The sequence below is a fragment of the Colius striatus genome, chromosome 29, assembly GCF_028858725.1.
Source record: "Colius striatus isolate bColStr4 chromosome 29, bColStr4.1.hap1, whole genome shotgun sequence".
NCBI lineage: Eukaryota > Metazoa > Chordata > Aves > Coliiformes > Coliidae > Colius > Colius striatus.
Genome location: NC_084787.1, coordinates 71305 through 93752, shown reverse-complemented (window position 1 = coordinate 93752; position 22448 = coordinate 71305). Strand labels below are relative to the sequence as shown.

At 61.4% G+C, this 22448-nt stretch overlaps 3 protein-coding genes across 3 annotated transcripts; 2 read left to right on the top strand and 1 right to left on the bottom strand.

Moving 5' to 3' along the window:
- Positions 1–751: 751 nt before the first annotated feature.
- LOC104552444 (lysosomal acid glucosylceramidase) lies at positions 752–4538 on the top strand. The gene is made up of 9 exons (XM_062016280.1): positions 752–865; positions 1012–1203; positions 1577–1710; positions 2015–2187; positions 2294–2528; positions 3676–3900; positions 3987–4150; positions 4232–4357; positions 4433–4538. The coding sequence occupies exons 1-9, from the start codon at positions 799–801 to the stop codon at positions 4536–4538; spliced, it is 1422 nt and encodes a 473-aa protein (XP_061872264.1). The 5' UTR covers positions 752–798.
- A 3501-nt stretch (positions 4539–8039) lies between these two features.
- Positions 8040–13570, top strand: LOC104559852 (lysosomal acid glucosylceramidase-like). The gene is made up of 10 exons (XM_062016049.1): positions 8040–8106; positions 8265–8456; positions 8546–8692; positions 8817–8950; positions 10139–10311; positions 10409–10646; positions 11939–12163; positions 12253–12416; positions 13251–13376; positions 13462–13570. Exons 1-10 carry the CDS (start codon positions 8040–8042, stop codon positions 13568–13570), a joined length of 1575 nt encoding a protein of 524 aa, XP_061872033.1.
- A 4205-nt stretch (positions 13571–17775) lies between these two features.
- MTX1 (metaxin 1) lies at positions 17776–21923 on the bottom strand. Its single transcript, XM_062016261.1, has 8 exons — positions 21817–21923; positions 21656–21725; positions 20198–20277; positions 19937–20029; positions 18985–19167; positions 18761–18837; positions 18250–18404; positions 17776–18153 (listed from the first exon to the last, which is right to left on the bottom strand). Exons 1-8 carry the CDS (start codon positions 21895–21897, stop codon positions 17930–17932), a joined length of 963 nt encoding a protein of 320 aa, XP_061872245.1. The 5' UTR covers positions 21898–21923; the 3' UTR covers positions 17776–17929.
- Positions 21924–22448: the final 525 nt, after the last annotated feature.

The window sequence follows — 22448 nt, the reverse complement described above, 5'->3', positions numbered from 1 at the left end:
TGGGGGTCCTGGGCTCTGGGTCCATGGGGGAATGGGAGACTTGGGGTGGTGAGCAGAGAGTTCTTGCCCAAGGTGGCATTAGAGCTCATCAGCAGGACAGGCTCCAGTGGCCATGAGCCAGCCTGAGCTTGTGCATCCATGGCTTCATCCACACTCTGCCTGATAGAAAGAGAGCTCAGTTCTTCCTCCAGGGCATTGCAGGGAGTTCTCAGAGCTGCCCCATGCTGCATCTCCCACTGTTGGTGGGGGTCTTCTGTTGCCAGCACTCTGCTCCATCCCCTCTCAGGGGTCTGATGCCCTGACATGGGGGTGGAAGGTGAAGGGGACCCCCAGCTTCCCCCCACTCCCATCCTGCGTGGAGGAGGTGAACCATGGCCCAGGCTGAAGAGCAGAGGTAGGTCCAGGCCGGGAGGGGAGTAAGGAGGAGCTGTGGGGGTGGGAGAGGGTGTGCTGAGGAGGGAGGGGCTCCCAGCAAAGGTGAAGTGGGGAGACTGGAACTGCCTGCAGAGGAGAAGGGCTGGAGGCAGCACAGGTCAGGGAGCAGCAGGGCTGGAGGGGGGTGGGCTGCAGGCTCCTGGGAGGGATGGATGGACCCACCTGAGCTTCCTGCAAGGAGCAGAGGATGGAGGGATGAAGTGTGGGGCAGCAGCTCCCCGGTAATGGAAGATTGAACGGGAGTGGAGAGGATTCGATGCTGCTCCAGCAGGGGAGCACAACCCACCCCTCCCTCCATCCCCTCCCGGGCTGAGGCTGTTCTGCTCCCAGGGACCCCCGGAGCTGGAGGGACGGGGAAGGCTGATGGAGGCTGCTGCTGTGCTGGGCTGGCTGCTGCCTTTGCTGCTGCAGGCTGTGCCCGGGGCTGCGGGTAAGCGCCGGGATGCGGGACCGGGGAGGGGACGGGATGCGGGACCCGGGACAGCGGCAGCATGGTGGGGACGGGCAGGAGAGCCCTGGCACGGCCGTATCGCCAAGCTGGCAGCTGCCTCTGCCCTCCCCGTGCCCTCTGCACAGGCTCCCGGCCCTGCAGCCCCAAGTACTTCGGGCGCGATGCCATGGTGTGTGTGTGCAACGCCACGTACTGTGACACTCTGGAGCCCGTGGTGCTGCCGGCCCCGGGCACCTACATCAAATATGAGAGCAGCAAAGCTGGCAAGAGGCTGGAACGCAGCGAGGGGAGCTTCCAGCCCAGCCTGAGTGCCCCAGGTACCCGTTGAGGCTGGCAGAGGTGCTTGGTGCCAGCACATCCCCCCAGGGCTGGGTGAGCTGAGCTGGTTGTGTCCCTCTCAGGGCTGCTGCTGACTCTGGACGTCTCCACACTTCACCAGCACTTGAAGGGCTTTGGTGGCTCCCTCTCAGACTCTGCTGCCATGAATATCCTGGAGCTGTCACAGCCAGCTCAGGACAACCTGCTGAGCTCCTATTTCTCTGAGAGAGGTGAGCAGAGGGGGGGTTTGGCAGAGTGGGGTGGCTCAGAGAGGGGTTCCCCTGAGGTGGCTGCACCCATTTCCCTGCTGAAGGGATACCCATCACCTGGCTGCCTGCTCTGGTGCTGCTTGATGCCTTTCTTGCTCCTCAGGGATTGAGTACAACCTCCTCAGGCTTCCCATGGCTTGCAGTGACTTCTCCACACGCCCCTACACCTATGATGATGTCCCCCACGACTATGAGCTGAAGCACTTCAGGCTGCCAGATGAGGATGTGAAGATGAAGGTGGGAGGCTGAAGTCAGTGCCACCAGCACCTTGTCCCCTGTCAGTGCTTGGGGATCCCCCCCCTCCCCTGTGTTGCTGAGCCCCACACCCTGTGGCAGGCTGCTTGGAGATAGCCCAAAGGAGCTGCAACCTTCTCCAGGGCACGTCCTGGCACGTCCCAACTTGGCACTGGCGGGGTGCAGAGTCAGGGCACAGTGCCACGGGGTGGTGCTCGCAGCCATCTGTGCCCTGCAGAGCTCCCTGTGTTGTTTGGGGAGGGGGTTGAGGTGAAGCTGAGCCACTATCTCTGCCCCTTTCCTGCAGATCCCCATCCTGCAGAGAGCCTCAGCCATGAGCAAGAGCCCACTGCTGCTGTATGCCAGCCCTTGGACCTCCCCAGCCTGGATGAAGAGTAACGGGGATGTCCGTGGCAAGGGCACGCTCAAGGGACAGGCAGGGGACAAATACCACAAGACCTGGGCCAACTACTTCATCAAGTACCATCCCCTGGGTCTGGGATGCTCAAAAGGCCATGGAGGGCCAAAGGGGAAAGAGGTTTGAGGTGGGCAGAGGTTGATGCTTCTTCCCCTTTCCCTGCCCCAGGTTCTTGGATGAATATGCCAAACACAACGTGACCTTCTGGGCAGTGACAGCACAGAACGAGCCCCTGGCAGCTCTTCTCACCCCCCCAGACTTCCCCAGCATCGCCTTCACAGCTGCCCAGCAGAGGGATTTCATCATCCATGACCTGGGCCCTGCTTTGGCCCAAAGCCCTCACCCCACCCAGCTCATCATCATGGACGACCAACGCATCAACCTCCCTCACTGGGCTAAAGTGGTGAAGAGCAAAGCTTCCCCCCATCACCCTGCTCTGTATCCCACCCAAGCCTTGGGCTTTTGCTTCAATATGGGGCTCTCAAGCACTCCCAGCCCTAGAGAGAGCAGGAGGCAAACCAGGTCTGCTGGAAAAGGGAGGCAGCTGATTGAGCAGCACCAACCTTTGCATGAGCCTCAAGAGGGGACAGGAGGTGACACATCAACCCAGCACCTTCTCCAGGCAGGGTTTAGGCACATTTGGCTTTACCCAGCATGAGGCTGAGGAGCTGTTTGTGCCTGAAACTCAAAGGGAAGAAAGGAAAACGTGCTGCTGCTCCTTGTTTGGAGTAGACAAGGAGCTGGAGCTGCAGGGGAAGGCACAACGTGTCCCTCACCTCAAACCGGCAGCACCGGGAGGACCAGGCAGGGCTGTGGGGTGAGATCACCCCTGGGGGAGAGAGCAGAGGGAGGACCAAGATGGGGTTTAGGATCAGGGCTGCCAAGATGCTGAGGAGCTGGAATATGTGTGTGAGGAGGAAAGGCTGCAGCCCTGGGGCTGTTGAGTCTGGGGAACAGAAGCCTGAGCTCAGGGGGAACTTATTGATCAGTCCCTAAAGGGTGGGTGGCACGGGATGGGGCCAGTGTTTGTTCTGTTGTCTCCAGTGACAGGACAAGGGGTGATGGAGCACAAAAGGTTCCATTTAAACCCAAGGAGCAAGTGCTTTGGTGCTGAGCTGAGGGAGCCCTGGCCCAGGCTGCCCAGGGAGGGTGTGGAGGCTCCTTCTCAGGAGCTTCCCAACCCCCCCTGGACACATTCCTGTGCCCCCTGAGTGAGTGGAACCTGCTTTAGCAGGGGCTGGATGATCCCTAGAGATCCCTTCCCACCCCACCATTCTATGACCAGGCAGCAGCAGGACCAAGGAGCCCACCCAGGGGCACATGTACCCCCACTCCCCCATTGCTCTGTACCCAGTGGGATGCTGGAGCCACGTCAGGGGGCTGCCCCTGAGCTTGCTGCTTGGGTGTGGGAGCTGCAGGAGGGGATAAAAAGGGAGGGAAGTGCCCTTAGGAGACCCTGCTGACACAGGAGATCCATGTGTCCATCCCTCCAGGGCTCTGGGCACTGCTGGCCCTGGTGTGAGTTATCTCCTCTGCTCCCTCCACCCCAGGTCCTGGGCAATGCCACTGCTGCCCCCTATGTCGCTGGCATAGGGGTTCACTGGTACCTGGACAGCATTGTCCCACCTGGCAGCAGCTTAGAAGCCACCTACAAACTCTTCCCAGACCGTTTTCTCCTCTACACTGAGGCTTGCAGTGGGTTCCTCACCCTCAGGTTCTCAGTGTCCTTGGGCTGCTGGGACCGAGGGGAGCGTTACAGCCACAGCATCATAACGGTACAGCCCCCTCCTCCCCAGCACTGCCCACCTGGGACTGGCAGCCCAGTTCAGCCCCCATTCAACCCCTTTCCCCACTTACCCAGGTTCTGAATCACTTTGTGGCTGGTTGGACCGACTGGAACTTGGCCTTGGACCTCAAGGGAGGTCCCAACTGGGTGAAGAACTACGTGGACAGTCCCATCATCGTGGACAGCAGCAAGGATGTCTTCTACAAGCAGCCCATGTTCTACCACATGGGACACTTCAGGTAGGTTGTGAGGGGGGCTTGAGTGTTGCCAGCAGCTTGAGATTGGGGGGTCCAAACCCTGTGTTGCTCCTCTCCCCACAGCAAGTTCATCCCTGAGGGCTCGAGGCGTGTGGAGCTGCACAGGAGCCGCCGCTGCCTCGTCTGTCAGCTGGAGCACGTGGCTGCTCTGCGCCCTGATGGGGGGCTTGTCCTGGTGGTCCTCAACAGGTCAGTGGAGGCAAACTGAGCAGGGAGAGTGCTCAACCCTGTGCTCAACTGCTCAGCTCTTTCTCTTCCCTCCAGGTTTGGCTGGGATGTGCCATTTGGCATCCAAGACCCCACTCTTGGTTTCATCGAGGCTGTGGCACCGGCCAATTCCATCCAGACCTACCTGTGGAGCCAGAAGTGATGGGTGGGGATGTGCTGGCCACTTGGGGGAGGCTCCAAGGATCCCTTTCCCCCCCCCCCTCTTTTCTTTCCAACATCCAACACTGGTGGGGCAGAAAGGATGAGAAGGGCATCATCCCATCCCTATGCAACGAGCCATGTGGCTGCTGCAGCCTGGGCTTCCCCCCACCTCTCCCCAGCCTTCTGACATCCAACACTGGTGGGGCAGGGAGGATGAGAAGGGGGTGATCCTGTCCCATGAGCCATGTGGCTGCTGCAGCCTGTGCTTCCCCCCCATCACTCCATCACCCCCCAAAGCCCATCTCCTGGATCCTGCACGTGGCTCCCTCCAACCCTTCGCGTGTGTCTCGGGTGCCAAGTAAAGCTCTGACGTGCTTCCCTCTGGTATGTGCTGTCAGTGTTTCCTCCCCTGCTCTCTAAAGAAACCCGACTCTGTTTGCCTCAGATTGAAGCTGAGGGGCTCAGGGATACCCCTCATGGGCTTCACCCCCATGGCCCACCCTCAGGGGCTGCCTTGTTTATCCCTGCAGCTGGAGCTTCAGCCTCCTGCCAGCTCTTGATTCGTTTCAGATGTGCTGCTTTCTCTCCTCAGCCTCCCTTTTTCTTTTGGGGGTGTGTATGTGTGTGTGGGGGGGATTTCTTGCTTCCCCTTTTTCCAACCCCAAAGCTCTCATTGCACCAGGGGCAGCCTCTGTGGGGAAAGGCTGAATAAATCATAGCTGTGTGTCCCCATCTACCCACAAGCTCCCAGACAAATTAGGTTGATGCTTATCCCCTTCCAGAGCTCTGCTGTGGCCTCCAGACAGACTCCCTTCTATTCTGGCTGTGGTTAACTGGGAGTTGGAAGCTTGCACTTACCTGACCCGTTCTGTTTGCTCCCTTTAAATACCAGTTGACAGTATTTGCTCCTTTCCAACCCTTTGGGGAAACGTTGCTTTGAAGTCGTGGAATGAGAAAGCCAGAGAGAGCTCCTTGGCAAACTCCCTTTGTGTGTGGAATTGCTGATGCTGGGGGAAAAAAAAAGCCAAGAGGGGAGGAGGGAAGGAGGTTGAACAGCTGGTTTTTCGGTGTGTGGAGTGAAGGTGGCAGCAGGCTGAGGCTCAGAGCTCTCCTCCCACAGCACATTTACTCATCCTGGCCTTTCCTCCCCCTTCCTGGGCTGCCTGCTTGGGATCCAAACTCTGCCGTGCAGGGAGGGCACAGGCAAAGCCCCAACACTCCCCTCATCATCCTCCATCCTCCCCTCATCATCCTCCATCCTCCCCCCATCATCCTCCATCCTCCCCTCATCATCCTCCATCCTCCCCTCATCATCCTCCATCCTCCCCCCATCATCCTCCATCCTCCCCTCATCATCCTCCATCCTCCCCCCATCATCCTCCCCTCATCCTCCCCCATCCTCCCCTCATCCTCCATCCTCCCCCCATCATCCTCCATCCTCCCCTCATCCTCCCCTCATCATCCTCCATCCTCTCCCCATCATCCTCCATCCTCCCCTCATCATCCTCCATCCTCCCCTCATCATCCTCCATCCTCCCCCCATCATCCTCCATCCTCCCCTCATCATCCTCCATCCTCCCCTCATCATCCTCCATCCTCTCCCCATCATCCTCCATCCTCCCCCATCATCCTCCATCCTCCCCTCATCATCCTCCATCCTCCCCTCATCATCCTCCATCCTCCCCCCATGTCCCTGGGCTCTGCCCCCGTTCCTGCCTCTCATCCCATGGGCGAGCCCTTGCAGTTGGGAAGGATGCCAAATGAGAAGGTGTGGAGCCCAGGCTTGTTGTGAAGGTGATAAACTGCTCCACCCAGCCCAGCTGCTTGCTGTGGGGCTCAGGCAGCAGCATCTGCAATCCCTCCCCTGCACCCATCACCTGAGCCAGGGCAGGGAGGAGGAGGAGGGTGCAGCCATCCCTGCCATGGGTGGCTGCTCGTGGGGGGTCCCCACAGCCCCAAATGTGTCTTTGCCCACACCAGGAAAGCTGCTGGCACAAGCAGGACAGGGGTGGTGGCTGCAGCACTGGCTACAGGCAGCTCTTGTCCCATTGCCCATGGCAAAGTTGAGCTGGTGGGAATTGAGGCTGAGCAGCCCCAGGACCCCTGGCTGGGCATGGGTGGTCCTACCCCTGCCTGAGGGTGCCCTGTGGGGGGGAGACTTGCAAGGAGGAGCTGGGCACAGGGGGCTGCAGGGGGTGATGGAGGTTCTTGGGGAGCTGGTGGGCATCCCATGGTCCCCCCTTCCCTCAAGGGGTGATGGAGGTACTTGTGGAGGGCTGGTGGGCATCCCATGGCCCCACCTTCCCTCAAGGGGTGATGGAGGTACTTGTGGGGGGCTGGTGGGCATCCCATGGTCCCCCCTTCCCTCAAGGGGTGATGGAGGTACTTGTGGGGGGCTGGTGGGTATCCCATGGTCCCCCCTTCCCTCAAGGGGTGATGGAGGTACTTGTGGGGGGCTGGTGGGCATCCCACACCCTCACTTTCCCTCTGGCCACTGGGCTGGGTTTCAGGAGAGCTTTGGGAATGTCACAGTGATGTTGAAAGCTCAACATTGGGAATGAGGTTACAAAATCACCTCCAGGCTCCATGTGCAGAGTCCCATGAGCTGTCCTCTCTCAGACTCACCTTTCCTGCTCCACCAGGCTCTGTTCCCCTCCTACCACACTCAGGCAGAAAGCTGCTCCTGCCCTGCAGACGCAGCAAGAAGCTTTTGTGGCAGCAGGTGAGTACCTTGGGTCTGGAGCAGCTTCATCAGCCAGGGGGGATGGGGATGAGGATGGTCCTGGACAGCTGGACCACGCTGAGGCCACAGCCCCAGTGTTGGGCATCACCCCCAGGTAGGGAGATGCATGTGGGACAGCCCACCTGGACCCCATCCCACATGGGCTTAGTGGGAGGCATCATCCCACCCTCACCTCCCCCTGCCCAGGGGTAGCAGCCTGGCAGCAGGGGCCCAAGATGTGGAGGTGGCTCCTTTGAGAAGCTCCTTGCCCAGTGTCATGGGAAGAGCAGGGCAAGGTGGGAGCACTTGCAGAGGAGAGGGGAAACACAGCACCCCCTCCCCTTTCTGTGCCAGGGGCTTCAGCCCCAAACACTGATGGGTTTGGGAGCCTGGAGCTGTTTGCTCATGGGTGCAGCTTGGGGATGTGTGGGGTGGCACGACACGGCATGGGATGAGCAAGGAGAGGGAGAAAGAGTGGGAGGGAGGTGATGGGAGTGAACTGAGCTGCTGGATACAGCTGATGTGGGCAGCTGGGAATGCCAGGCCAGTAGGCACAGGGTGGGTTGTGACCCAGGGGGCTGCAGCTCTGGCTGGGATGTAGCTGGAGCTACACTATCAGGTGGGAGCAGTGGGGAAGGGGGATGCTGAGGCTGCCCTTGTCCTGGGTCACCTCTGGGCTGGGGCAGGGCAGGAGGAGCTGGTTGCTGCTACCCACTGCCCTGCTCCAACCCTGCTGTTTGCCACCAGTGTCCATCCAAGCTGTGCTGCCACAGAGGTGCCATGGGGCCTGGCTGTGCCAACGTGCTGGGCTGGCTGCTGCTGCTGCAGGCAGCGTTGGAGGCAGCAGGTGAGTGCTGGCACCGTGGCCTCAGAGCAGAGAGCTGCAGAGCTCAGTGGTTTTGGGGTGGCAAAGCCATGGGGTTTGGCATCTGTGCTGGGTTGAAAGGGTGAGGTGGGTTCCTGCTGCTTCCTTCTGTGCCCACCCAGTGTCTCCTCCTGCCTTAGGCGGCCGTCCCTGCGATGCCAAGGACTTTGGGCATGGCTCACTGGTCTGTGTCTGCAGTGCCACGTACTGTGACACTCTGGAGCCCGTGGTGCTGCCAGCCCCAGGCACCTACATCAAATATGAGAGCAGCAAAGCTGGCAAGAGGCTGGAACGCAGCGAGGGGAGCTTCCAGCACAACACTGAGAGCCCAGGTACCCACTGTGGGCACACACTGGGCACCAATCCAGCCCTGCACCGTGGGTTTCCACTCAGAGGTGTGTTTTTTCTCCCTCTCCCACAGATTTCCACCTCACCCTGGACACCACACAGCGATACCAGAAGGTGAAAGGCTTTGGTGGGTCTGTCACAGACTCAGCTGCCATCAACATCCAGTCCCTGTCCCCAGCTGCCCAGAACCATCTGCTCCGCTCCTATTTCTCTGAGGAAGGTCAGCTTGGGGTAGGGTGAAGCTGTTGGGTGGCAGGGCCAGGCAGGTCTGACCTGCTGAGCCTCGTGCTGAGAGGCTGCTGGAAGGTTGGGAAGGGGCTCAGCAGCAGCTCTCTTGGCCTCAGGCATTGAGTACAACCTGGTGCGTGTCCCCATGGCCAGCACCGACTTCTCCATTCGCCTCTACACCTACGCTGATGCTGAGGGTGACTTTGAGCTGAAGCACTTCAGTCTGACAGAGGAGGACACAAGGATGAAGGTGAGTCCCAGAGGGCTGAGGGCTGAGTGGGATGGGCTGTGGGAGTCCTGCAGATGGGGAGGAATAAGCTCAGCACCTGCTGGAGAGCAGCTCCAAGGGACCTGGCAGTGCTGGGGGAGAACAAAGTGACCCTGAGCAGCAACGTGGGCTGGTGGGCAAGAAGCCAACGGCAGCCTGGGGGCAGCAAGAGAGTGTGGGCAGCAGGGCCAGGGAGCTTGTGCTGCCCCTGTGCTCTGCCAGAGCTGGGGAGGCCTCAGCTGGAGTCCTGTGGCCAGGGCTGGGCTGCCCAGCTCAGGAGAGATAGGGAAGTGCTGCAGAGAGGCCAGTGCAGGGCTGCCAAGATGCTGAGGGGCTGCAACATGTGTGTGAGGAGGAAAGGCTGCAGCCCTGGGGCTGTTGAGCCTGGGGAACAGAAGCCTGAGCTCAGGGGCACCTCAGCAATGCTGCTCAGTCCCTAAAGGGTGCCACCTAAACACAAGGAGCAAGTGCTTTGGTGCTGAGCTGAGCCCAGGCTGCCCAGGGAGGGTGTGGAGGCTCCTTCCTTGGAGGGCTTTAAGACCCCCCTGGACACATTCCTGTGTGACCTGAGCTGGGTGGGAGCTGCTTCTGCAGGGGGTTGCACTGGATGAGCTCTGAAGGTTCTTTCTGCAGGGGGTTGGGAGAGAGCAGAGGGAGAACCAAGATGGGGTTTAGGATCAGGGCTGCCAAGATGCTGAGGGGCTGCAACATGTGTGTGAGGAGGAAAGGCTGCAGCCCTGGGGCTGTTGAGCCTGGGGAACAGAAGCCTGAGCTCAGGGGCACCTTGGTGACCTAAAGGGTGGGTGGCAGGAGGTTGGGGTCAGTGCCAGGACATCAGCTGGAGCACAAAAGGTTCCATTTAAACCCAAGGAGCAAGTGCTTTGTTGCTGAGCTGAGGGAGCCCTGGCCCAGGCTGCCCAGGGAGGGTGTGGAGGCTCCTTCTCAGGAGCTTCCCAAACCCCCCTGGACACATTCCTGTGCCCCCTGAGCCAGGGGAACCTGCTGCAGCAGGGGCTGGATGATCCCTAGAGCTCCCTTCCATGGGACAAGATGAGCTGGGGAGGGGAATCACCTCCCCAGTGATGAAGAAGGAGAGGACTCATCCTGCTGCATGTCATATTGATGCTGAGGCAGACTCAAAGAACTCACTTGCATCCTGCTTGTCCCCAGATCCCCATCCTCCAGGCAGCCCAGGCAGTGGCCAAGAGGCCATTGTCTCTCTATGCCAGCCCTTGGACCTCCCCAGTTTGGATGAAGACAAATGGTGCCATGACAGGGAGGGGGACACTGAAGGGCAACCCTGGGGACAAGTACCACCAAGCCTGGGCTAAATACTTCATCAGGTGAGAGGTCACAAGAGCTTGGTGGGTACCAAAGTGACTGTGCCCAGGGCTGGTGCTGCTGTGATGGGGCCATTGACTTTCTGCCCCTGTGCCCCAGGTTCCTGGATGAATATGCCAAACACAACCTGACCTTCTGGGCAGTGACAGCAGGGAACGAGCCCACAGCTGGGGAGATCATCTTCTACCCCTTCCAGTGCTTGGGTTTCTCCCCAGAGCACCAACGAGACTTCATTGCACAGGACCTGGGCCCAGCCTTGGCCAACAGCTCCCACCGTCATGTCCAGCTCATCATCTTGGATGATCAAAGGGTGATGTTGCCCTATTGGGCCCAGGTGGTGAGTCCCCACAGCTCTTCTCCAGCCCCACAGCTCCCCTCCAACCCCATCAGCAGCTCTCCAACCCTACAGGTCCTCTCCAGCCCCACCAGCTCCTCTCCAGCCCCACAGCTCCCCTCCAACCCCATCAGCAGCTCTCCAACCCTACAGGTCCTCTCCAGCCCCACAGCAGCTCCTTAACCCCACCAGCACCTCTCCAGCCCCACCAGCTCCTCTCCAACCCCACAGCTTCTCTCCAACTCCACCAACAGCTCTCCAACCCCACAGCAGCTCTCTAACCCCACAGCAGCCCCACAGCTCCTCTCCAACCCCCCCAGCAGTTCCCCAACCCCCCAGCAGCTCTCCAGCCCCACCAGCTCCTCTCCAACCCCACAGCTTCCCTTCAACTCCACCAACAGCTCTCCAACCCCACAGCAGCCCCATAGCTCCTCTCCAGCCCCACAGCAGCTCCCCAACCCCACCAGCAGCTCTCCAACCCCATCAGCAGCTCTCCAACCCCATCAGCAGCTCCCCAACCCCACAGCAGCTCCTCCCCAACCCCACCAGCAGCCCCACAGCTCCTCTCCAGCCCCACAGCAGCTCTCTAACCCCAAAGCAGCCCCACAGCAGCTCTCTAACCCCACCAGCAGTTCCCCAACCCTACAGCTCCTCTCCAACCCCACCAACAGCTCTCCAGTCCCACCAACAGCTCTCCAGCCCCACAGCAGCCCCAGAGCTCCTCTCCAGCCCCACCAGCATCTCTCCAGCCCCACCAACAGCTCTCCAGCCCCACAGCAGCCCCAGAGCTCCTCTCCAGCCCTACAGCTCCTCTCCAGCCCCACCAACAGCTCTCCAACCCCACAGCAGCCCCAGAGCTCCTCTCCAACCCCACCAGCATCTCTCCAGCCCCACAGCAGCTCTCCAGCCCCACCAACAGCTCTCCAACCCCACAGCAGCCCCAGAGCTCCTCTCCAGCCCCACCAGCATCTCTCCAGCCCCACAGCAGCTCTCCAGCCCCACAGCAGCCCCAGAGCTCCTCTCCAGCCCTACAGCTCCTCTCCAGCCCCACCAACAGCTCTCCAACCCCACAGCAGCCCCAGAGCTCCTCTCCAACCCCACCAGCATCTCTCCAGCCCCACAGCAGCTCTCCAGCCCCACCAACAGCTCTCCAACCCCACAGCAGCCCCAGAGCTCCTCTCCAGCCCCACAGCTCCTCTCCAGCCCCACAGCAGCTCCCCAACCTCACAGCTCCTTTCTAACCCCACCAGCAGCTCCCCCAGCCCTGGCCACTGGTGACTTCTTTCTCCTCCCAGGTTCTCAAAGACCCCGTGGCTGCCAGTTACATCAGTGGCATTGGCATCCATTGGTACCTGGACTTCCTGGCTCCCATTGACCTCACCCTCTCCATCACCCATCATCTCTTCCCTGATTATTTCCTCCTCTCCACTGAAGCCTCTACTGGTTCCTACTTCTGGGAGCCCAGGGTGGTTCTGGGGGGCTGGGACAGAGGCAGCAAGTACAGCCACAGCATCCTGACGGTAGGACACCATGGGGACCCCAGTGATGAGCCAACAACCCCCCTCTCCTTGTCCTTGCACGTGGCTCAGCACCATCACCCACCCCACAGAACCTCAACAACTATGTGACTGGTTGGACTGACTGGAACTTGGCCTTGAACATGGAGGGGGGACCCAACTGGAGCAAGAACTACGTGGACAGCCCTGTCATTGTGGACAGCAGCAAGGATGTCTTCTACAAGCAGCCCATGTTCTATCACCTGGGACACTTCAGGTGGGTTGGGGGTGGTTGGAGAGGGGTTGTTGGTTCATCACACAAGACCTGGGCCCAGCTTTGGTCAACAGCTCCCACCACCACGTGCAGCTCATCATCTTGGATGATCAAAGGGTGATGTTGCCCTGTTGGGCCCAGGTGATGAGTATTCACAGAAGCTCTCCAACCCCACAGCTGCCCCACAGCAGCTTTCCAACTCCACAGCTCTTCTCCAACCCCACAGCAGCTCTCAAACCTCACAGCAGCTCTCCAACCCCACAGCAGCTAACCCCACAGCTCCTCTCCAGCCTCACAGCAGCTCTCCAACCCTGCAGCTCTCCAACCCCACAGCAGCTCTCCAGCCCCACAGCAGCTCTCCAACCCCACAGCAGCTCTCCAGCCCCACAGCAGCTCTCCAACCCTGCAGCTCTCCAACCCCACAGCTCCTCTCCAGCCCCACAGCAGCTCTCCAACCCCACAGTTGCTCTCTAACCCCATGAGCTCTTCTCCAACCCCACAGCAGCTCCCCCACCCCATAGTTGCTCTCCAACACCACCAACAGCTCTCCAGTCCCACAGCAGCTCTCCAACCCCATAGCAGCTCTCCATCCCCACAGCAGCTAACCCCACAGCTCCTCTCCAGTCCCACAGCTCCCCTCCAACCCCACAGCTCCTCTCCAACCCCACAGCAGCTCCCCAACCCCATAGTTGCTCTCCAACACCACCAACAGCTCTCCAGCCCCCAGCAGCTCCCCAACCCCACAGTTGCTCTCCACCACCACCACCAGCTCTCCAGCCCCACTCCAGCTCTCCAACCCCAACCTCCATCACACTCAGGCCTTGCTTATTCCTACAGCAAGTTCATCCCTGAGGGCTCCCAGCGTGTGGGCTTGTCTGTCTCCAAGAAGTGCCACCACTGTGACCTGGAGCACTCGGCTTTCCTTCGCCCTGATGGAGCCGTTGTCCTGGTGACCCTCAACCGGTGAGTGCCTTTGGCCCCCCATGAGCAGCTCATCCCCCAGCCTGCCCAACCCTCTGACCTCCCTCCTCTCTGCCATCCCCCACAGCTCCCCCATGGATGTCTCCTTTGGGATCTCTGACCCAAGGGTGGGCTCCATTGAGGCCGTGGCTCCCGCTGACTCCATCCAGACGTGGCTGTGGCAGCAGCCAGCTTAACGTGGCTCGTGGTGCTGAGGGGATGACCCAGCATGGTGCTGGTGGAGAGGGGAGGGCTTGGGGATGGGTTTCTGAGTGGGGGGACATGGTCCCACACCACCCCAGGAGACCTGTTTGACCCAAGGGCTGCAATGTCTGCTCTTTTCTAGGTGTTTTCATAAAATAAAGCTGCTTTTCTACAAGCTCTCCTGTGCCCTCCCTCTGCTGTCACAGCCAGAGCAGGAGCCAGAGCAGGAGCAGGAGGAGGAGGCAGGTTTGGAGCCAGTGTCACACATCTCCCTCCTCTCAAGTCCTCTGTAGTATCCCTCAGGCTGGCAATGAGCTGGAGCTAGAGGAAGAAGAGGAGGAGGACGAGGAGGAGGAGGCAGGTTTGGAGCCAGTATCACCCATCTCCCTCCCCTCAGCCCACTGTAGTATCCCTCAGGCTGGCAGGGAGCTGAGCCAGAGGAGGAAGAGGAGGAGGAGGAGGCAGGTTTGGAGCCAGTGTCACACATCTCCCTCCCCTGAAGCCCACTGTAGCATCCCTCAGGCTGGCAGGGAGCTGGAGCCAGAGGAGGAGGAGGAGGAGGAGGAGGAGGAGGAGGAGGAAGAGGAGGCAGGTTTGGAGCCAGTGTGACCCATCTCCCTCCCCTCAGCCCACTGCAGCATCCCTCAGGCTGGTAGGGAGCTGGAGCCAGAGGAAGAAGAGGAGGAGGAGGGAGGTTTGGAGCCAGTGTCACCCATTTCCCTCCCCTCAAGCCCACTGTAGCATCCCTCAGGCTGGTGGGGAGCTGGAGCCAGAGGAAGAGGAAGAGGAGGAGGAGGAGGAGGAGGAGGAGGCAGGTTTGGAGCCAGTGTCACACACCTCCCTCCCATCAGCCCTCTGTAGTATCCCTCAGGCTGGCAATGAGCTGGAGCCAGAGGAGGAGGAGGAGGAGGAGGAGGAGGAGGAGGAGGAGGAAGAGGAGGCAGGTTTGGAGCCAGTGTGACCCATCTCCCTCCCCTCAAGCCCACTGTAGCATCCTTCAGGCTGGCAGGGAGCTGGAGCCAGAGGAAGAGGAGGAGGAAGAGGAGGAGGAGGCAGGTTTGGAGCCAGTGTGACCCATCTCCCTCCCCTCAAGCCCACTGTAGCATCCTTCAGGCTGGCAGGGAGCTGAGCCAGAGGAGGAAGAGGAGGAGGAGGAGGCAGGTTTGGAGCCAGTGTCACACATCTCCCTCCCCTGAAGCCCACTGTAGCATCCCTCAGGCTGGCAGGGAGCTGGAGCCAGAGGAGGAGGAGGAGGAGGAGGAGGAGGAAGAGGAGGCAGGTTTGGAGCCAGTGTGACCCATCTCCCTCCCCTCAGCCCACTGCAGCATCCCTCAGGCTGGTAGGGAGCTGGAGCCAGAGGAAGAGGAAGAGGAAGAGGAGGAAGAGGAGGAGGAGGAGGCAGATTTGGAGCCAGTGTGACCCATCTCCCTCCCCTCAAGCCCACTGCAGCATCCCTCAGGCTGGCAGGGAGCTGGAGCCAGAGGAAGAGGAGGAGGAGGAGGAAGAGGAGGAGGAGGAGGAGGAGGCAGATTTGGAGCCAGTGTCACCCATCTCCATCCCCTCAAGTCCACTGCAGCATCCTTCAGGCTGGCAGGGAGCTGAGCCAGGGGAGGAAGAGGAGGAGGAGGAAGAGGAGGCAGGTTTGGAGCCAGTGTCACACATCTCCCTCCCCTCAGCCCGCTGCAGCATCCCTCAGGCTGGCAATGAGCTGGAGCCAGAGGAAGAAGAGGAGGAGGAGGAGGCAGGTTTGGAGCCAGTATCACACATCTCCCTCCCCTCAGCCCACTGCAGCATCCCTCAGGCTGGCAGGGAGCTGAGCCAGAGGAAGAGGAGGAGGAGGAGGAGGAGGAGGAGGCAGGTTTGGAGCCAGTGTGACCCATCTCCCTCCCCTCAGCCCACTGTAGCATCCCTCAGGCTGGCAGGGAGCTGAGCCAGAGGAGGAAGAGGAGGAGGAGGAGGAGGAGGAAGAGGAGGCAGGTTTGGAGCCAGTATCACACATCTCCCTTCCATCAGCCCTCTGTAGTATCCCTCAGGCTGGCAATGAGCTGGAGCCAGAGGAAGAAGAGGAGGAGGCAGGTTTGGAGCCAGTGTGACCCATCTCCCTCCCCTCAGCCCACTGCAGCATCCCTCAGGCTGGCAGGGAGCTGAGCCAGCAGCAGCCAGGACCTGCAGCCAGGATTTCAGCCCCAGGGTCCATCCCCCTGCGCCCCCGTTTCTCCTCCCCTGCGGTTCCTCCCGGAGCCACCCCCGTCCCTCCAGCAACTAACGGGAGCGTCGGGCACATACTTCCCCAGTGACGTTATGGGGGGAACGGGCACAGGGGGGGCTACATTGAGTCATCCCCCACCCCTTGGGGCCCCTCAAACCGAGCCAACATGGGGGGATGCTCCAAGGACAACCCCCCCCCGCTCCCCAAACCGCGGCTCCGCTCATCACATCCGTGGCGTGAGGAGGAGGAGGATGGCCAGGCGGCTCATCCCCAGCCCAGGCAGCCCCGAAGGTGGCCGCAGCAGGCGCGGTGGGAGCCCGAGGAGCCGGGGCTGGTGCCACCCGGCAGCCCGGGCGCGGCAGGATCTGGCCCGACGCCGCTTTTCCATTGACGCGATCGTGCAGCAGCGGCGGCCGCAGGAACCCGCGGCAACGCCGCCAAGGCTGGGGCTGGGACGAGACGGGGGAGGAGGAGAAGGGCTGAGGGCTGGGAAGGTCCCGAGGGGAGCAAAGCATTGCTAAGGACAAAGGGTTGGTTAGGTGGCTACTGTTAGCCTCAGCTTTGTAGCCCAAAATGCTCTGAGCTGGCTCCTTGTTGCCAGCTCCTTGTTGTGGGGGGTGTTTTTCTTGGCAGTGCCAGCTGTGAGGAACTCCCTGGTGCTGGCAGGAGGGGAGGAATGCAAACAGAGCTGTCAGAGCAAGAGGGATTCCTGCTGCAGCTGCAGCCTCTCCCTCCAGCAGCCAGGAGCACTCCTACCCCCGTGGGGCTGGGACACATCCTGCTGAGGAGCTCAGGGCTTCCCTTGCTGCTGCTTTCTGCAACAGCCACGTCATGGCTCTCAGAGAAACCAGGTTGGTAGGTGCTGGAAGGGGGGAATTGGCCTTAAAAGAACCCACTGGCACAGCCACAGGGCAGGGATGCCATAAGGGGAGGGAGAGGGGGAGGGCTCAGCCCCCAGAGCTGCTGGAGGGTCACAGAAGCACAGAATCTGAAGGGTTGGGAGGGAGCTGGGAAGCTCAGCCAGTGCAACCCCCTGCCAGAGCAGCAGCACCTAGAGCAGGGCACACAGGGACTCATCCAGCTGGGGTTGGGATGTCCCCAGAGCAGGAGCCTCCACAGCCCATCTGGGCAGCCCCTGCCAGTGCTCCCTCAGCTCAACAGGGAACAAATTCCTCCTGGTGTTGCTTTGGAACCTCTTCTGCTCCAGTTTATCCCCGTTGCCCCTTGTGCTGTCATTGGCCATCCCTGAGCACAGCCTGGCTCCAGCCTCCTGCCACTTGCAGACATGACTGAGCTCAGCCCTCAGGCTCCTCTTCTCCAGGCTGCAGAGCCCCAGCTCCCTCAGCCTTTCAGCACAAGGCAGATGCTCCACTCCAGCATCTCTGTGCCCTGTGCTGAGCTCACAGGACCTCAAGGGCTGGAAGGGACCTGGGAAGCTCATCCAGTGCAACCCCCTGCCAGAGCAGCAGCACCTAGAGCAGGGCACACAGGGACTCATCCAGCTGGGGCTGGGATGTGCCCAGAGAAGGAGCCTCCACAGCCCATCTGGGCAGCCCCTGCCAGGAGTTTCTCCTCCTGTGCCAGTGCAACCAGAGAATCACACAGTGATGGGGTGGGAAGGAACCTCCAGAGCTCCTCCAGCTCCCTCAAGCAGGTTCCTCATGGTCAGGGGGCACAGGAATGTGTCCAGCTGGGGTTGGGATGTCCCCAGAGAAGGAGCCTGCACAGCCCATCTGGGCAGCCCCTGTCAGTGCTCCCTCAGCTCAGGAGGGAAGGAATCCTTCCTCCTATTTCTTTGGACCCTCTGGATGCTGCAGAGACACCCAGAGATGCTTTTAGGAACCTAAAACCCCACAGCCCTTCCCTTTGCCCCATCCCCAGAGAGGCAGAGCTGTGGCAGGGATGTGGGGTGTAGGACTGGGCTACACTGGTACCTACTGTGGCAGTCCACTTTGAGCAACTGGGCTAACTGGAAGCTCACTGGGAGGATGAGAGAAGGAGAGAGGGAGGTTTATTGGTGCAGCAGCCACACTCCCCACAACAACTCCTGGCAGGACACAGAGCCCCAACCAGGCTCCTGGCATCCAAACAGTCAGTTCCACAGCCTTTTAGAGGAGCAACCAAGAGGGAGCACAGCTCTTCCTCACTCCTCCTCTTCCTCTTCCTCCTCCTCCAGGGCGATGGGCCGGCGGGAGCTTGGTGCCACGGCGCCGCTGCGTTGGATGGAGACGATGCCACTGAGGAAAGCGTAACCCAGCATGGCCACAAGCCCCAGCAGCACCGACAGCACCTGGCTCCGGAGGCTGTGGGGATCCTCCTCTGCCTCAGCACCCTCTGTGCCTGCAGCCCTTGGAGCTGGGAGCTCCCCTGGGAGGGAAAGAGAAGGTGTAGAGGTCAAAGTGAGTGTACCCTGAGCTGATGGGGTTTGATGGAGGGGTGGGAGGGTGGGGGGATGTGGCTCACCTCCATCCCAAGGGAAGTAGAGGCTGAGGATGGAGGTGCAATAGTTGCAGAGGTTCTGCAGGGACTTGAGGTGCTGCTGCAGTTTGCTGTTGGGCAGTTTGGCCTTGAGGAGAGGAGCCAAGCGGCTGAAGACGAAGGCGTCCAGAGAAGCCGGCCTGAGGCAGAGAAACCTGCAACTGGGTCGCTGTCCCTCCTGCTTCCTCCTGCCAATCCTCCTCCCCAAGCCACCCAGACACAGCCACTCCTTGCCTCTTGCACCCCAAGGGGTGGAGAGTGTGGCTCTGACTTCCAGCCCCCAAGGTGAGGATGGGGAGAGATGCATAATCCCATCCCAGAGCCGCTCTGCAGGCTCTGCACAAAGGCAAGAGCTGCTGGGGCTGCTGGCAGCTCCTGCAGCCTCAACTCCTCCTTCTGCATCACCCCAAAAGCCCATCCAACCCCCTAGAACAACATGCCTGGGTGCAAAGGGGCTCAGAAGGCCTCAGAGCACCTTCTCCCTACGGTCACCTACGAGTCTCCAAAGAAAAACTTCTGGGAGCCGAGGCGCTGGGACAGGAGGGTCAGACATTCCCGAGCATCCCGGTACAGCTGCAGGGGGGACAAGAGAGGCTTGGCAGCCCTTCAACCCCCAGCCACAGGTGCTCAGAGATAAAAAGCTGCTCAGCCAGACCACAGGGATGATGTTGGGACCCTCTAAGCTGAGGATTTTGCTAGGCTCAGGTTGTATCCTCTCACCTCCTTCTCCAGCCTCTCCTCATCCTCCATGTAGCCGTCGCCCCACGTGAGCTGCAGCCTCTGCAGGTGCTGCTTGTGCATGCAGTTGGGTAGGAAGAAGTTGAGGGGGAAGGGGATGGTTTCCACATACCACTTCCTTGTGTGCTCCACATAGTTCTTGGCATCCACCCAGAAGGTGTGGATCTGCAAGGGAGAAAGGTCACAAAGGCACCATGGGGATGGAGCCCAGGCTCAGTGCTGGTGGCTAAAAGGCACTTGGACTGAGGGAATATCAGGGTTCAAGTCAGACCCCACTGCTGCCACACTCTCAGCATCCTCATGCAAGGATTTTGCTGCCTGTATTGTCCTCAGGCTCTCCAAGGGAATAGACACAGGCCTGAACCCATTGGAATCACCCCAGGGAGTGGATCCTCAGCCAAAACACCTTCTCCCAGTTCAAGAGTGATAGAGAACTGGGCTGCCCAGCTCAGGAGAGACAGGGAAGTGCTGCAGAGAGGCCAGTGCAGGGCTGCCAAGATGCTGAGGGGCTGCAACATGTGTGTGAGGAGGAAAGGCTGCAGCCCTGGGGCTGTTGAGCCTGGGGAACAGAAGCCTGAGCTCAGGGGCACCTTGTTGATCAGTCCCTAAAGGGTGGGTGGCAGGAGGTTGGGGTCAGGAGGATGGGGCTGGTCCTATTTCTGTAGCACCCAGTGTCAGGACAAGAGGTGATGGACATCAGTTGGCACACAGGCAGTGCCCCTGGCACAGGAGGAGAAGGTGCTTTGGTGCTGAGGTGAGGGAGCCCTGGCCCAGGCTGCCCAGGGAGGGTGTGGAGGCTCCTTCTCAGGAGCTTCCCAACCCCCCCTGGACACATTCCTGTGCCCCCTGAGCCAGGGGAACCTGCTGGATGAGCTCTGCCATCCATCCTGACATTGTGTGTCTCCTCCCTGAGCTGTGCCCACAGGGGACTCACCAGCACTGGCAGCAGTTTCTCCTCCAGCAGTGACACAAAGGCCAAGGTGTCTGCGCTCTGTGTCGGGGACAGGTCGTAGTCAGCGTTGTACTTCTGCAGGACAAACGTGATGGGCAGCACCCCACAGGGACACCCCTGCCCAAACCCTCCTTGGGCAACCACAAGCAAGCCCCTTCCCCTTCCTTCCCACAGCCCTTGCCAAGGGGGGGCTTTGGAGCTGGGAGTATGGGGGGCAAAGGGGTGCCCTTCATCCCTCTCTACCTGTTTCCTGAGGTGAGTTATGATCTCCTGTGTTTTAGAGATGGTGCCTTCGTCCTTTGTCTTCAGAGCAGGAAGGTGCCCTGTGGGGAGTGAGGTGGCTGCAGGTGGCAGTGCCCAGGATGCCACCCTGCCATGGGTAAGAGCTGAATGCCCTCCCCATGCTGAGGGGAGGGGGCTCGAGGCAGAGGTTGAGGTGTGTGGGGTGGGTGTGTGGGGCAGGGAGAGGGGCACAAGGGGTGTGGGTGAGGGGATGAAAGGTGTGTGATAGGGTATGGGAGGGTGCAATGGGGTGAGTGGGGTTGGAATGGGGCAGGGGGTGCAGTAGGGTTCACAGGGGGTGCAGGAGGGTGGGAGGGGTGTGCAATGGGGCAGGGGGGTGCAGGAGAGGGAGAGGGGTGTGCAATGGGGCAGGGGGTGCAGCAGGGTGAGAGGGGTGTGCAATGGGGCAGGGGGGTGCAGGAGAGGGAGAGGGGTGTGCAATGGGGCAGGGGGTGCAGCAGGGTTCGCAGGGGGTGCAGCAGGGTGAGGGGGGTGTGCAATGGGGCAGGGGGGGTGCAGGAGAGGGAGAGGGGTGTGCAATGGGCCAGGGGGGTGCAGGAGGGGGAGAGGGATGTGCAATGGGGCAGGGGGTGCAGGGGGTTCGCAGGGGGTGCAGCAGGGTGAGGGGGGTGTGCAATGGGGCAGGGGGTGCAGGAGGGTGAGAGGGGTGTGCAATGGGGCAGGAGGGTGCAGCAGGGTGAGGGGGGTGTGCAATGGGGCAGGGGGGTGTAGGAGGGGAAGAGGGGGGCGCAATGGGGTAGGGGGGTGCAGGAGGGTGAGAGGGGTGTACAATGGGGCAGGGAGTGCAGTGGGGTTCACAGGAGGTGCAGCAGGGTGAGGGGGGTGTGCAATGGGGCAGGGGGGTGCAGGAGGGGGAGAGGGATGTGCAATGGTGCAGGGGGTGCAGTGGGGTTCACAGGGGGTGCAGGAGGGTGAGAGGGGTGTGCAATGGGGCAGGGGGTTCAGGAGGGTGAGAGGGGTGTGCAATGGGGCAAGGGGGTGCAGGAGGGGGAGAGGGGTGTGCAATGGACCAGGGGAGTGCAGCAGGGTGAGGGGGGTGTGCAATGGGCTAGGGGGTGCAGCGGGGTTCGCAGGGGGTGCAGTGGGGTTCACAGGGGGTGCAGGAGGGTGGGAGGGGTGTGCAATGGGGCAGGGGGTGCAGCGGGGTTCGCAGGGGGTGCAGCAGGGTTCGCAGGGGGTGCAGGAGGGTGAGAGGGGTGTGCAATGGGGCAGGGGGTGCAGCGGGGTTCACAGGGGGTGCAGCAGGGTGAAGGGGTGTGCAATGGGCTAGGGGGGTGCAGCGGGGTTCGCAGGGGGGTCGCCCGGTTGCAGAGGCGGGGGGGGGCACAGGGACAAAGCGAAGTGCGCCGGGGCAGGGGGCGCAGGGGGCGGTCCCGGTGGTCCCGGCGGGGTTCTTACCGGAGGGGCTCCGCCAGGGGCTGCTGACCCGATGCACCTTCAGCGGGGCCCCCGTGAAGCGCGCGTAGGTCTGCGGGAGGAGAGCGGCGGCGGGAGCGGCGGGTTCGGGCCGTCCCGAGCGCTGCCCCGGCCCCGCCGGCCCCGGCCCCGCCGCCTCTCACCAGCACGGCCAGGCAATCGGGGTCCACCGACGGTAACCCCCACCCCCCCGTCCAGCAGAACAGCTCCATGGGCGCCGCCATCTTCGCGCCCGACCCGGAACCACACGGCACGGCTCCGCCCGCCCGCACCTCGGGGCCGCCCCGTTACCGGCGGCTGCACCGGCCCGCAGCGGAGCCGGGACCCCCCCGCACACCACCCCCACGGGGCTGTGCTTGACGGGACCCCCCCGCAGCCCTCCGTATCCCGCAGCTCTGCATCCTCACGCTGTCCCGCAGACCCCGCACCCGCATCCCGCATCCTGCATCCCGCATCCCGCAGCTCTGCATCCTCACACGGTCCCGCATCCCGCAGCTCTGCATCCTCACACGGTCCCGCATCCCGCATCCCGCAGCTCTGCATCCTCACACGGTCCCGCATCCCGCAGCTCTGCATCCTCACACGGTCCCGCATCCCGCATCCCGCAGCTCTGCATCCTCACACGGTCCCGCATCCCGCATCCCGCAGCTCTGCATCCTCACGCGGTCCCGCAGACCCCACATCCCGCATCCCGCATCCTCCTGCCCGGCATCCCCCCGCATCTCACAGCATCTCCCTTCCCCGCATCCCCCCCGTCCCATCCAGCTCCGCTCCG